This window comes from Symphodus melops, assembly GCF_947650265.1.
Source record: "Symphodus melops genome assembly, chromosome: 14".
Taxonomy (NCBI): domain Eukaryota; kingdom Metazoa; phylum Chordata; class Actinopteri; order Labriformes; family Labridae; genus Symphodus; species Symphodus melops.
Window position 1 is genome coordinate 5,490,737 of NC_136704.1, and position 13,406 is coordinate 5,504,142.

Below are 13,406 nucleotides of genomic sequence, written 5' to 3' on the forward strand. Positions count from 1 at the left end.
TTAAACCTAAACCCTTATCTCTTCTTTAAAGTTCATTATTTGGCTTAAAGCCATTCAAAGCGTAATCTATTTCTGTTTTCACACATGCACCTCACTGCAGGAAGTTGTCTGTCAGACTAACCCTAACCCTGGCACCTCTCCAGCTGCACCTTTACAGTCTTAGATTAAAGCCATCGAACAAGCTGCATTATTTGACAGTTGCGTCCGTGGATGGTGTGCTGATAGACTGGACAAAGATTAGAAGCCCAACGGGCAAAATTGTGTCCCCCTGTCCACCATCTTCAAATGCTTGTTATCACCATTATGTTTTTTTTTTTTTTTTTACATCCAACAAGGAACCATCCTCACAAAGTAGATAAAAGGAAAGTGTTAATTATTGAAAATCTGTTCAGAAATATGAATATGTTTGTGTGACTGTCTATTCTGTCCCCTGTGACTTCTTCCCAGGCTGCTGCTTTGAGAAAAGGAATGTTTTCTTCAGTAATCAAGCCTTTTTGAATATGATTTATTGAGGTGTTTTAGAGCGAAAACTTTTCAGCAGGTTCTCTCATTTTTCATAAAAAACATCACTTTTCAAAAAGCTGAAGTCATTACTGCTTCGACAAACGAAACCTTAAAAAAAACACAACGTTCTGTGTAATTAAGTACAGCAGAGATATGTCGGATAATTCTTTTTTTTTTTAAACAACAAGGGTTGACATTTATGGAAGTAATTGCTCAGAAAAAAATGTCACTTATCAAACAAGTGGCATTTTAAGCGTGGCTGTCAGTCATCAGCAGGATTCAAACGGCAGGCGGCTGAAAGAAGTGTCTGACAGGATGAGAGGAAACAGATGGAGAATGAGGTTGGTTCAGAAGAGGAAAAAGAAAGAGGAAATCTGTCACCCCGATCTCATCCTGATGCCTCGAGGGCAATCAGCAATGCCCTCACTAATCTGACCACCATGTTGAATTTCCAAGGGCTGACTTTTATGTGGCCTTCAATAGAATAGCCGAGGAATGGTGAAACAACATACAATTAGTTTAGTTGCGGTACAGCAGACAGGCTGAGTCACACACAGACACATAAAGACGAAGAAGGGTTGAAGGAGTTTGCGAGCTGAACTGGTTCCTGTTTAAGGCAAATCAAAACAAAGTCCAATTTTGAAATCAAGGGTCCTTTTGTGCACATTTTATGGGTCTTAATTCAAAGGAGCCAAGGAGCCTTCAAACGTTTCCGATAAGTCCTCTTAAGGGGGGGTAAACGCAACAAGATTTCTCGCTTTTAACGAAAATCAGCAAAGACATGATTATCTGATGGTTCCAAAAATGATCTCGCCAGATTCTCCTGTGGTGAAAGGTGTGTTAAGGGTGATTGATAACCTCCCCGATCTGCTCAGAAGATGATCTGGGGCCGCCTTGATTTGAACTTATAAATATTAAACATGGTCAACATGTACAATCCGAAATCCTGTTGAGTGGGGAGAACAACGAGGACGGCCCACGCACTGACTGCATTGTCACGTGGAACTGAACTTTAGCCAATCGGGTATCAAGCTGACTGAAGCAGGAAGCACAACTAACACAAACACGATAATAAAAGCAAACATAAAGCACGCGAGATGAGGTGAAGAGGAAGAAATAAACTTAACTCACTTAAAGCCACAACTAAAATTCACTTTGGTTTGACTGAAAAATATATACAAGTACTTTTTTGAAGTATTGCCTTGCTTTGAGAAACATGAAAAGACTTCCTAAAACTTGTTTTACTTCCCACTGAAGTCAAAGACCAAAAAGAAGGGTTTGACATCTTGTTTGGCTGCTTTCAAAGTTTCGAGGGGTAAAACAAAAAAACACCTTTTCTTAGAGAGAGAGGAGGTCAGAGAGAAGCCAAAAACAAATCTTTCACTCACCAAATGATCGATCCAAATGAGATAGATGTTAGTTTGTGCTAATCAGGTGTTGGCTTTTTAAAGGGCAAAGGAAGTCTAAGCACTGTATGCAACCACTCTTATAACAGAAGAAATACAGAGATAGAGGCCGAGGCGATGGATAAAAAGACAGGGAGGGGAGATGCAGTGGTAGAAATCAGAGACGACAGAGGTTAAAGAGAACACTGTAACATCTTGTCAATAATCCGCTGCTTCACTCACCTTCTGACCTGGTGGACCGAGCGGACCGGCAACCCCCTGATCTCCACACTTCCCCTGAGGAAAACACGCTACGCATTAGTCTGACAATACTTTTAAGTATCTTCAGTTGACAACAGCCTTTTTCTAAATCTAATCCCTAACACAAATCTTAGGGCTTTACTTCTATCCACCACAAAGACCGGCACACAGGTCAAAGAGGGCACTTAAGAGTATAGCTGCTGTTTTGCATTCACATAGGTGCAGCACAGCGTGCAAAAAGAAGTCTGGCTGAAAGTGGAATATAAATCACAGCATGTGGTGATTAATCATTATCCTCTCAGCCAGTCCCATTACTGCTCTCTTCCCTGTTAAACAGCTGTGCCAACCACACAAGGTAAGCTAGTGGTGCATGACGAAAATGGCTCAACGAACGTAGGCGAGTGAAGCTATTCTAAAAGCCTCCTGCTGTGGTCGTACGAACAGAACGTTACACATTCTTAGCAGAATAAACACGGTGCTGCCGCGTTTACACTGGGGTCTAGTTGTATCTTGTATTCTGAGTCTAATTAATATTGATATTTAGCAGCAATACAACCGTTGTGCACACAATAGATGTTGAGGGAGTCCATCTCTCCTAACCCGAGAGAATAATGTTGAATTTAGCTACAGAAATGCCGGGGCGGAATAATCTTTGTCATTAATATAAGAAAGAGCACAGTGTAGACCTGCTCTTCGTGTCACGTGTCTGATATAACATTTGTGATGAATTGGCTAAATGTATTTAAAAACTGACTGATTGATTTAAAAAAAAGCAAATATCACAGGTTTCAAAAATGTATATAAAGAACTGAGCTGTAAAAATGGGTCAGCTGAAAAACACCCCAGAAGTCTCAGTCTCTTTCTGATTCAACAACCAACACATTTTCAGAAGGATTCCTGGATCTCCTGGTGATTACATGATATTAAAGCATTATGCACACATTTTGCATCATTGTTTCTAGCTCTATACATTTGTGATTTTTTTTAACAAGATACTATATTATTGAATATATATTATGCATATTATTTCAAATGTGTTAAGTACTTTCTTCTCCCTCTTATTATCTCCATTCATTGATTTTATAACTGCATTTTTTTTCCTTCTGGTAAGTGTATTTTAAGTCTTGTAATACTTTGAAAAAAAAATCCTGCACACTTCTCTTAGTAAGCATCACCTGTGTGTGAGAAAAAAATGGCAACGTTTCCATCCCTCTGAACTTTGGTTCTGCATTCATTTGCTCCTCGAATGGTCCCAGTTTCTGACCTCAGTGTTTTCATGAGATTTCACTTCAGAAAGTCTGAATGCACAAAACAGTGTGGACGCCTACTTTGTGTGGGACATTCAGTCTAATTAGAAGTGTCTCTCAATCATCAGCAGTCATGTGCAGAGTCACTCACAAAGAGCTGGGTGCAGGTTTTTTCTTTTCAATGTATCAGTTTGATTTCATGACATAAATAAATGTGAAAACACCTCCTTGAAAACAAAGATGTATGATATTGACATACCTAATAATGATGTATAAATACACGACTGTCACACTTATTATGTGACTAAGCTGACTGATTGAAATGAGGATTAAATGTAAACTTAGACTGTGGTAGCGTGTGTAGTTACCCTGCAGCAGACGCTAGATGTGCATTATTTCTTCAAGTGAATCATTGTGGTAACGGGGCTGTTCTGTTCATGTGTTGTGTATTTAGTCTGTGATTATCTACAGATAAAACACGCCGTCTTCAGATTGCTGTTGGAGTTCAATCAGCTGATAGGGCAGCTGTTTATCGAAATGATTTCACTAGTTAGGGTGGTTATTCAACTTATGCCCTTTTTTTCTGTGTCATTGTTTGCCTGATCGAATCACTGACTCATCGGGCTTCTGAGAGAAAAAAAAAAAAAAAAAAAAGTCCCTCTCCTCTCCTCAGTCCCTGCACAATGTCGGAGAGAGCCAATTTCCACCTTCATATGCATGAAGCTCCCATCGTTCACTCTCATCTCTTCCCATCATCTGTGTGCTGCGCCGAGTGTACAAATTCCAAAGGGAAGGGAATGCATTTCAAGGTCAGGCGAAACACAAACGTGCACCTTGTGCTGCTCTTTGTAATGAAAAAAGGAGGCAATCCATCAATTGAAAGATAGAAGATAGTAAATTTGTCATTTTTGCAGCTTCCTGAAGTGAAAAGTCAGGATATCACGATGACTGATGCTCTCTGTATTTGTCTTTTTCTAATCCAAGTGCAAAACTGAAACATTAGAGTCTCTTTCTATCAACAGCAAGCCCCCACATTTTGCAACATACTGTAGAGCCTTACTTTGCATAAATGTTTTAAAAACTTAACAGTGGAACTTGTTTGAAGGACAAACATCTAAATATGAAGCGTCCTTGGCAGCATGGCATTCATCACACATTCAGAAACACCTATAATTTGATTGCAAACTAGTTGACTCCCTCTCAAGCAAAATGTTTTTTTTCTCTCTGCGGGAACATCAAGGGAACAGGGAGGGAGGGTACAACATTATAACAGGCTGAGAATAGCCAAGCGGCTGGGGAGCAGCAGGCCATTAGCATAATAACTAATTATAACGTTCAACGGACAGACCTTGGGACCATCTCGGCCGATCTCTCCGGGCGGCCCCCGGGGCCCCTGGATTCCCTGGATGGAGAGAGAGAGATATTGAAGGAGAGATGAAGAGGGCGAGGGAGGAGACGAAAGGGAAGGGGGAAGAGAGAGAGAGAGAGAGAGAGAGAGAGAGAGAGAGAGAGAAATGATGAAATGAAAGAGACAGACAGAGCTTTGGGCTGAATGTGACGGAGTGTGTGACGGCTTGGTCAGGAGGCACTGAGGGAGAAATGAGATGGCTCAGGTCCACACACACACATAGCATGCGCGCGCGCGCGCACACACACACACACACACACACACACACACACACACACACACACACACACACACACACACACACACACACACACACACACACACACTGAGACTCTTAATGTTGGAACAATAGCTCCCTGATTTCAGACAGAAGTCAACAGGAACAATCCTCTCATCTGAATAAAAGGCTCATCAGATGTAGCTTACTGTATGTAGCACATATGCTAACACCTTATTTTGGTTGAAACTCTCTCAGGTCAACTTGCCACATGTTTCACAGGTTTCGAGTGATATGTACAGTATACCCTTTAAAGAGTGAGGCTATTACGTCCTTCATAAGTCAATATTCTCATGAACACTATTTTATTAGAACTTAATGTATGGTTGAAATAGTCTCAGATGATGCATTTTATTACCACATCTGGTGGTTTCGGATGAATATGGTCATTTGGAGGGCTGCGTGGTTCGGTGTGGTTAGGGTGTGAGGCTCACACCCGAGACAAATAATGTCTATATGTCGACCACTGTGGTTAATGAGTATGGGTTATATTTGATTGTTTTGGAGGTCAGGGGTGATTTATTTAGTGTGTGGATGCATTTTTGTAGATTGTATGACAATGACACTTTTTCATTATTCAAAAGGGAAACATTCAAAGCGTGGTTTAAATGAATGATTTTGGCCTTTGCATTGAACATTTAGATTTTTCTTTGGGCTGTTGAAGCAGCTCTCCACAGAATCCAATACTGAATACTGAATTTGATAGTCAACTAAAGCATACTGTCGTGACTTCATTATGAATTCATGTGAAGAATGTGATCTGGAGGAATGAGAGACGTACGTTTGTGGTGTCTATTGACTAACAAAGAGCCAAACCAAGAATGGGCACACTTGAAATGCCATATTTAATTGGTGTTGGCCGGGTCAAACGACAATTAGTTTGACGTCTTTGTAAATGTACTGTATCATCATGATACAGTATGTGGTTGCCTAGACACAGAGGCTGTCAGGTCCTTCCTTCTCTTCCCGACTCTGCGTGTGTGTGTGTCAGAGATTCTCTGCAGGCACGGCGTCATCAGTGTGTTCTCTTCTACTGACAGGAATAGAAGGTGGGGGATGAAGAAAAAGCTTGTGGTTTAAGAAAGGTGACCTCTGTGCACTTCCATCTCTGCAGTTTGCTTCTCCTGAGTTTAGCTACACGAGGCAGCAAGAATATGATGCAGAGGCCTTTGTTCATACAGTATTACTCCAATTTAATTTTGAAATCAGTGATGCATCTGAATGAATAAAAAAAGAAATAATCCCTTTCTGTCTTATATTTCATTTTACTTGTTTGTAAAGATCAACATGTCTCCATACTGTAAATGTTTTAGTCTTCGTTTGTTTTAATGCCTCTCAATGCAGCTTTTAATGTCCTCCTCCCGTCATCTATCTGTAGTGTCTCTTTCCCTCCACAAGAGGGCAGCAGAGCTTTAAACTACAGCGGCTAACGCTCACCATGGAGGACTGTGTAGTCACAATTCTCGACTTTAATTGCATCTGGTTGTGTGTAATCTTATATACCAGAGGGGGGTGCCCTTTCAGGGTGTACAACCATAACCACACACACACACACACACACACACACACACACACACACACACACACACACACGATTGTAATTTAACAACCACTCAGCACCTTAAGGACACTGCTAAATAAACCAAACGGTCTCAAACGGTGCCTGAGCTGAATTAATGATCTCATTAGGAGCTGACTGCTGAGACTCTAATGTAAACAGATATATGTGTGTAAATCTTGTTTAAGAGATATAGTAAGACTGCACTCAACTTCAGGAACAGGTGGACTCTCTACTTACATGCATGACATTTAGGAATACAGAAGGATAGAAACTTTAAGAATCCTGTGCAGGGAAATTTAACATTACACTCTGTTGTTGAACACAAAAAGGATCCTATGGACATGCACTAACAGAGAGATGTCAGAGTGTGTATGTGTGTGTGTGTGTGTGTGTGTGTGTGTGTGTGTGTGTGTGTGTGTGTGTGTGTGTGTGTGTGTGGGAGGGGGGGGGGAGCTCACAGTGAGCAGTGGGGTTTTGGTGCCTTGATCAAGGACACCTTGGCAGAGCTCAAGAAGTGAACTGGCACCTCTCCAGCTACCAGACTAATTTCCACCTGGGCTTGAACCAAGTCCCTTCAGATTGAGCTTCTTCCGCCGCCGCTCAAAAAAGGGGACACAACGGATATTAAATTGATCAGAACAGATACTACTCATGAGCTTAGCTAACAGGCAGATGCTTTAATCCTTGTAAGTCTGCCTGTAAAAACTCTTTGGATCCTTTTAAATGCCTTACCTCAGCTGAAAGGTTAGGTTGAATTTTCATAAACCACAAAAATTTTGTTTTTTTTTCCAGACCATTTTAAATAATCACAAAGAAGCTGAAAAAAGGATTCCCACCTGAGATTTTTTATGTTTTTTTTTTTCCATTTATATATCATTAATTCTATAAGCAAAAAAAATGTTTTAAATACCTTTCACCCTTTAATTCTTTCATCCTCAAAATGATGTTTAAGCTGAAAAAGGATCTATCTGTTATATTTATGATTTGTGTCCTGCAGCCAGAGTGTGTTCTACACTTAAAAAGTGCACCCATTCAGTGTTTCAGTTTATGCCACTTTCAATTAGTCAACAGCCTGTATTAATCAGGCGGGCTTTTGTTCAGTTTACTCCCAATTTGGACTGCCAAATTCCCGAGAGGCTGTATTGTTATATTTGTCATCGCGAACTCGACTGCTGGCTTAGGAGTGAGCAGAGACATGTGCTACTTCCATGTTGCCAGATGCTTCTTTTTATGATCGAGCAGAAAGCTTCACCGTTGGGAAGCGTCGTCCTGCTCGAGTGATCAGACGACTGTTTCCTGCATCGTCCAAGAAAATAATGTTCCATCTGTCTGATTCTGATGCTGATATTGTCCCCATTAAGTTCTTTGTTTATAATCCCCCAGGTGTAAAGGGATTCATCAGAGACAACAACTTAGCTCTCTGAGCCATCAATCAAACATACGAGCACTCGAACAACGCTTAGCTTACATATAATGGCTGGAAGTCAAGATGCAATATAACTCTTCACCGTGTAATTTGGCATTTTCATGGCTGTCAAATATGTGATTTCAGCATGTTGAAGAATGTTTTAAGGAGCGTGGTTGGGTTACTCACCGGTCCGTTCATTCCTGATGGTCCTTCAGGCCCAGGCAGTCCTCTCTCCCCCTGAAAAGACAATCAAGAAAACCGGAGGTAAACAACTGATCGGGGTGAGTTGAAGTTTAGGTTAGGGTCACCATTACCTGAGGTCCCTTTGGCCCCACCTCTCCAGGTAATCCCTGAGACCCCTGCAGAAAACACAATGAAGGACTATTGTTATAACTCTGCAGGATGCACATGTAACACAATAGACATGGTACACACCTACTCACTTGTTCCAAAGTCTTCTCACTGGCTTAGTGGCGTTAAAACCGAACTGTAGATCTTCAACCTCAAACTTACTGAAACCTATTTTTGATACCAAACAATCTGTGATCAAGGTTCATTTACCCGTCATTGTGTGTGGACCTGCTGTATTGGTTATAAAGTCACGTCAATGCGGACTCAATGAGTGAGTCCTGTCACAGAATAAACAGTTACTCCAAGTCGAGAAGACAAATAGTTTAATGACGTGGTTAAACTTAAATTTGTGAATATGGATCAATAAGCGCAAAACAATGAGCAACAAAACTTTCAAATGTCAATCGACTGCAGGCAATAGCTGACCAATCAGGCTCGTCTTTTTGAATCCTTAATGGTGGACGGGTCTGATGAAGTTCATGGCGATGCATCTCAACACAGAGGAGCTTTAAAGCAGCTCACTCCATTTGCGCTCGCGTTGTTTTACTGAGGTGATTTTAACTCCTTTGTTCAGATTGTAACAGGCAAACAAAATAAAGTTCTCTGATAAATCCACCAATGCTACCTGCACAGCAGACACAGTAGCTTGTGAACACACTTGAGCATTTAGCATGTGAAGGACTTGAGAACATGTTCCGATATTAAGATCATCATCAGGAACTTTTTAGGAATTCTTCATTTCAAGTTTAAAGCTGGGTGTGCTGCCCCCAAGTGTCTACGGTTTAGAGTCAAGTTAGTTACCATCGTCTCGCAAAGGTTTTTATCTTGTGCATTATCTTCTATCTTCTGCAAATGACATGACTACAACTAATTTTTTAGTTTGGAACAAAAACTTTGATGTAAGACTTTTCTGATTCTACAGGCTCTCTTCAGAGACTCAGAATCTACCTTGTATCTGATTAATGGTAAATTCAATAGAAAAGCCTGTGTTACTGTTTTGGTTAATACAGTGCCACAATTTAGAAACTGTCATGTCAAATCAGGAGATGGTAATGATATCCTTGCATGAAGTAAATACGGATGCGGGTGCATAGTGCTATTTCCCCCGTCATGCCATGCATCATGCATCGTGTGTCAGATGTTAGACTGTGATATATCGAGAGTTAAAGGTGATGAAAATGGGACTCTGAAAGACTCCTTTTCCTTTGGTACAAATACCTGCCGGAACATTCTGGAGCGTCAAAGTGTTTTGCATTCATGATATGTGAAGCTGCACTGATGATAGATAAGTTTGTCTGTGTGATAAAGTCAATGAAGTGTAATCCGCAGGGTTAAAATAAATCTGATGGCTCGGGATATCAGCAGGTGTCTGACACGGTGGCTTTGCTTCAGTGACAACATCGGGGCTTATGCTCTGCTAACATCAAGAACACTTCCTGTTTACCCTCTGTCTTTCCCTCTGAATCCGCTTCGAAGAGACATTCCTCAGTGTCATATTTTGATCTCAGCATAGTCCTTATTCATCTGCAGTGGTCATTTATTCAAATGGAATTTCAGACTGTGGAGGAAGGTGATGTCAAATGAACGTAAGATTAACTCTGAACTATTAACCCGGATTTGACACCTCTGGCTTTTTCAGGTACAACAGAGAATATCACCATGTTGTCCCACAAATGAGATGTTTTTCCGTGTTCCAGATGAAGGCGTAAGCACTGATCAAAGTGATGACTAACGTTTAAACCTGAACAAAAAAAATCCACAAACACATTAAGCAAAGCGGGCCCTGCATCATAACATTCACCTGACTCATCAAGCTGCCAGCAGCAGGATCCATTATCTGTCTTTAGCAGATTGTGGTTATGGAAACACCATCATGCGTTCACCCTGAGGTGAAGAGGGGGCAGAACGAGGAAAGGGTGGGACAACAGACAAAACTGAGAGGGCCAGAGGAGGTAAGGAGCGAGGGGAAATTTTTTAAGAAGCCGAGAGCTTCAGAAACCGATCATTGCAGATTAAAAATGCAATCAATGTTTCATGCAACTGTGACATTGCTGCCATGTTATAAAAAAAATGTGCATTTAACGTGGAGAGATTCATACTTAGTGAAGATTTTAGTTGAACTTGTCATGCACATTACTTCCTTCTCATGTCTTTTCATTGGCGTTGTGCTTTATTTACTGTGCTAGTGACTGAATAATACATAACATAATGACCACCCACCACAACCCCCCCCCCCCCCCCCAGCAAAATGTAATAAAAATCAAGTTTCTTTGTATTGTTGATAACGTTTTGTGTGTTAACGTGTGCAACCCTGTTCGACGGTCAGTAGCTGTTTGCACTTAAGCATCGTAAAGATTTCAGGAGGACAGCCCCTAAAATCCTCCTACACTGTGTTTTCACAAGCCATGGTATAAAAGAACAAATTGGAATATGCAGACGAAGAAACCAAGTCTACTTTGAGAATATTCTCCTTATATCGATGCTACGTGTAGTTGGACGGCATCTCAAAGAAAACACTGCATTAAAACATAATTCAGCAGTTTCAGCACGTGCATAAAGATTGCACACGTACAGCTTTGTTTTGATTGGAGAGACACATAAATGTGCACAAACCGACTGGACATCTCCTTTTACATAATATGTAATATTAATATACTGATATTTAATATACTGAAATTTAATGTTATACTGACACTTAATTACTGATTTCAGAGGTTTGACCTGTTTAGATTTGAAGAACCTATGCAAACTGTACACATTAAAACACTGTGTAACCGTCTTTAACCCAAGTGGAAGATAGTAACAAATCCAAATCATTTCTGTCATGTAATGTGTGCAGAGATATCTTCATCTTTTCCCTTCTAGGTTCACTGGTGCATTTGAGACTCTGTAAATGTAAACCTCTTTGAGAAACAGCCAGAAGAGCCTGGAATGAATGCAGAGACAGTTTTATGAAGCCTCTGTTTGCAGGGCAATTACAACTGGGGCAATGTAATAGTGTATAGTAAAAGTATTTACAATAATAAGACGTGCATTCACAGTTCTTGTTCCCCAGCACTTCATGTAAATTTCTGCTTGATTAAGAAGGGTTTGGTTTCTGGGTGCAGTGGGAGAAGTGTTTCTGCACGCTATCCTGTCTGCTAGGACTGTGTGGTCTGTGTGTGTTAACATGGGTTTCCCCTGTGAGTTAATTCAGGGTTACACAGTGTCTGGATATCAGTACTGAAGGCTGTGTAATTAGTTAGGACGGGAAAAACAAGTTCCCCAGTGTGTGTGTGTGTGTGTGTGTGTGTGTGTGTGTGTGTGTGTGTGTGTGTGTGTGTGTGTGTGTGTGTGTGTACTACAGGTATGCACATACATGTAATGCATGTGTGTTCATTTCTCTATGTGTGTGCTCCCCTTTAAAGCCTGCCTCTAATAAAGCGTGACTGTGAGGCTGTGGGGTGTAACACTTATGACTTTACCAGCCTGACAATTACAGACACAGGATGTAAAAGTGTGAACATAAAGAGTACATAAACATAGAATAACATTCTGCAATTATGGTTTTCCAAAGGGAGCTTTAAAGCTGAAGTAAAAATAGGGACTTTCCACATGAATAAACCTTTTTTTTTATTTGAGTCTATTCCATTAAAGTTGATACAATATAAGCTGTCGTCCCGGGGCAGGTGAATGGGAAGGTGGGTTCTTAGGAGGCAGTACATGACCGAGTGACGCAGAGACGGTGGACAATTTTATTGCATTCTTATCATTTCTTTTTGTCTTTATTTGAAAGATCAGTGGATAGAGTAAAAAAAAACGGGAGAGAGCGGGGACTGACATGCCAGAAAGGTTTCGGGGTTTATAGCCTCTGTGCATGGGGGGCAACCTAACCACTTAGCCATCTACGTATACCCCTGAAATCTTGTAATTTAAAGGTCGGTAACACCAATTCATTTCTTTCAGCACTTATTTTAGCCTGACTCCTTAAACAGAAATGAATGCAAAAAAAAAAAAACTTGAAAGAGCTTTGTCAATTCTATGTGTTTTGTGTCTTTTCAATGTGCCTATGTGTGCGTTAGCAGTGAATTTACTAACACACCACAGTGTATAAAAGTCACAATGAATCTGTCTTTCATTGTCTTTGTGTGCTGATGACTCCTTCCTTCAAACCTTTATGAGACCTTATAAAAAGTAGCTTCTTCTTATTTCCACTGAATGCTGAGTTAACAGGAATCTTATTTTGTCACCAGTCATAGGAAACTATACCTCGGCATTCTTAATACATTGATGTCACTGTTGTCGTCTGGAGTAGTGTTTAAGATTTATCGCCTTATAGCTGAACACTGCCTTGTAGCTTATAGTTGAATTCAACACAATTAGTATGAACTCACCGAGGCACCTTTAGGTCCAGCATCCCCAGTAGGCCCGGGTTCTCCCATCCCACCCTGAGGACACAACAGAAAATTGAAACAAATAGATCATTGAGAGGTGTCCAGTGAACAGGGTTTGCTATCCAAGAACAAGAAGCCACATTTTAATGGCATGTAAAATGATAAAACCAAGGACGACATGAGTATGAAATAAGACATGGAACAGGGTCTTATTAAAGGTCGCGGCTGGCTGAACGCTTCACAGTGGTCCATGAACTGGAAATCCTTGTTCTGCAGGATTACAAGGAGATACTAATTAAAAAGCACACGTCATTAAACACATCAGAACCCTCGATATTCAGGCGTACGGTACCGAATGATTTTTGAAAATGGTCGGAGCAGCGATCAGGTGAAGAAAAAAACATGACGAGGTCATGAAAACCTAATTTCTTCTTCTGTCGTTTCCCTGAAAACTTTCTAAGCACAACTCTGCTCAAATCACCCAGATTCACCCCTGCCAGCAGAATTGAACAAAAGAACAATGCTCAGTTTATTGCAGCAGTTATTTTATGATCAAGAGCTGCGAGTGCTAAAGTGTTGTTGTTTTTTTCGTTTGCTGCACCCACTTACTCTGAACCTGCCTGCTTGGCGT

At 40.8% G+C, this 13,406-nt stretch overlaps 1 protein-coding gene across 1 annotated transcript in view; it reads right to left on the bottom strand.

The window, feature by feature from the left end:
- Positions 1-12,825, bottom strand: part of LOC306835084 (uncharacterized protein) — a 35,225-nt gene extending 22,400 nt beyond the window's left edge. The window contains exons 1-5 of the mRNA XM_079361491.1: positions 12,776-12,825; positions 8,366-8,410; positions 8,238-8,288; positions 4,746-4,799; positions 2,133-2,186 (exon numbers count right to left, since the gene is read on the bottom strand). Coding sequence (XP_079217617.1) covers positions 2,133-2,186; positions 4,746-4,799; positions 8,238-8,288; positions 8,366-8,410; positions 12,776-12,823 — 252 coding nt within the window. The 5' untranslated portion in view covers positions 12,824-12,825. The remainder of the gene's footprint in view (positions 1-2,132; positions 2,187-4,745; positions 4,800-8,237; positions 8,289-8,365; positions 8,411-12,775) is intronic.
- Positions 12,826-13,406: the final 581 nt, after the last annotated feature.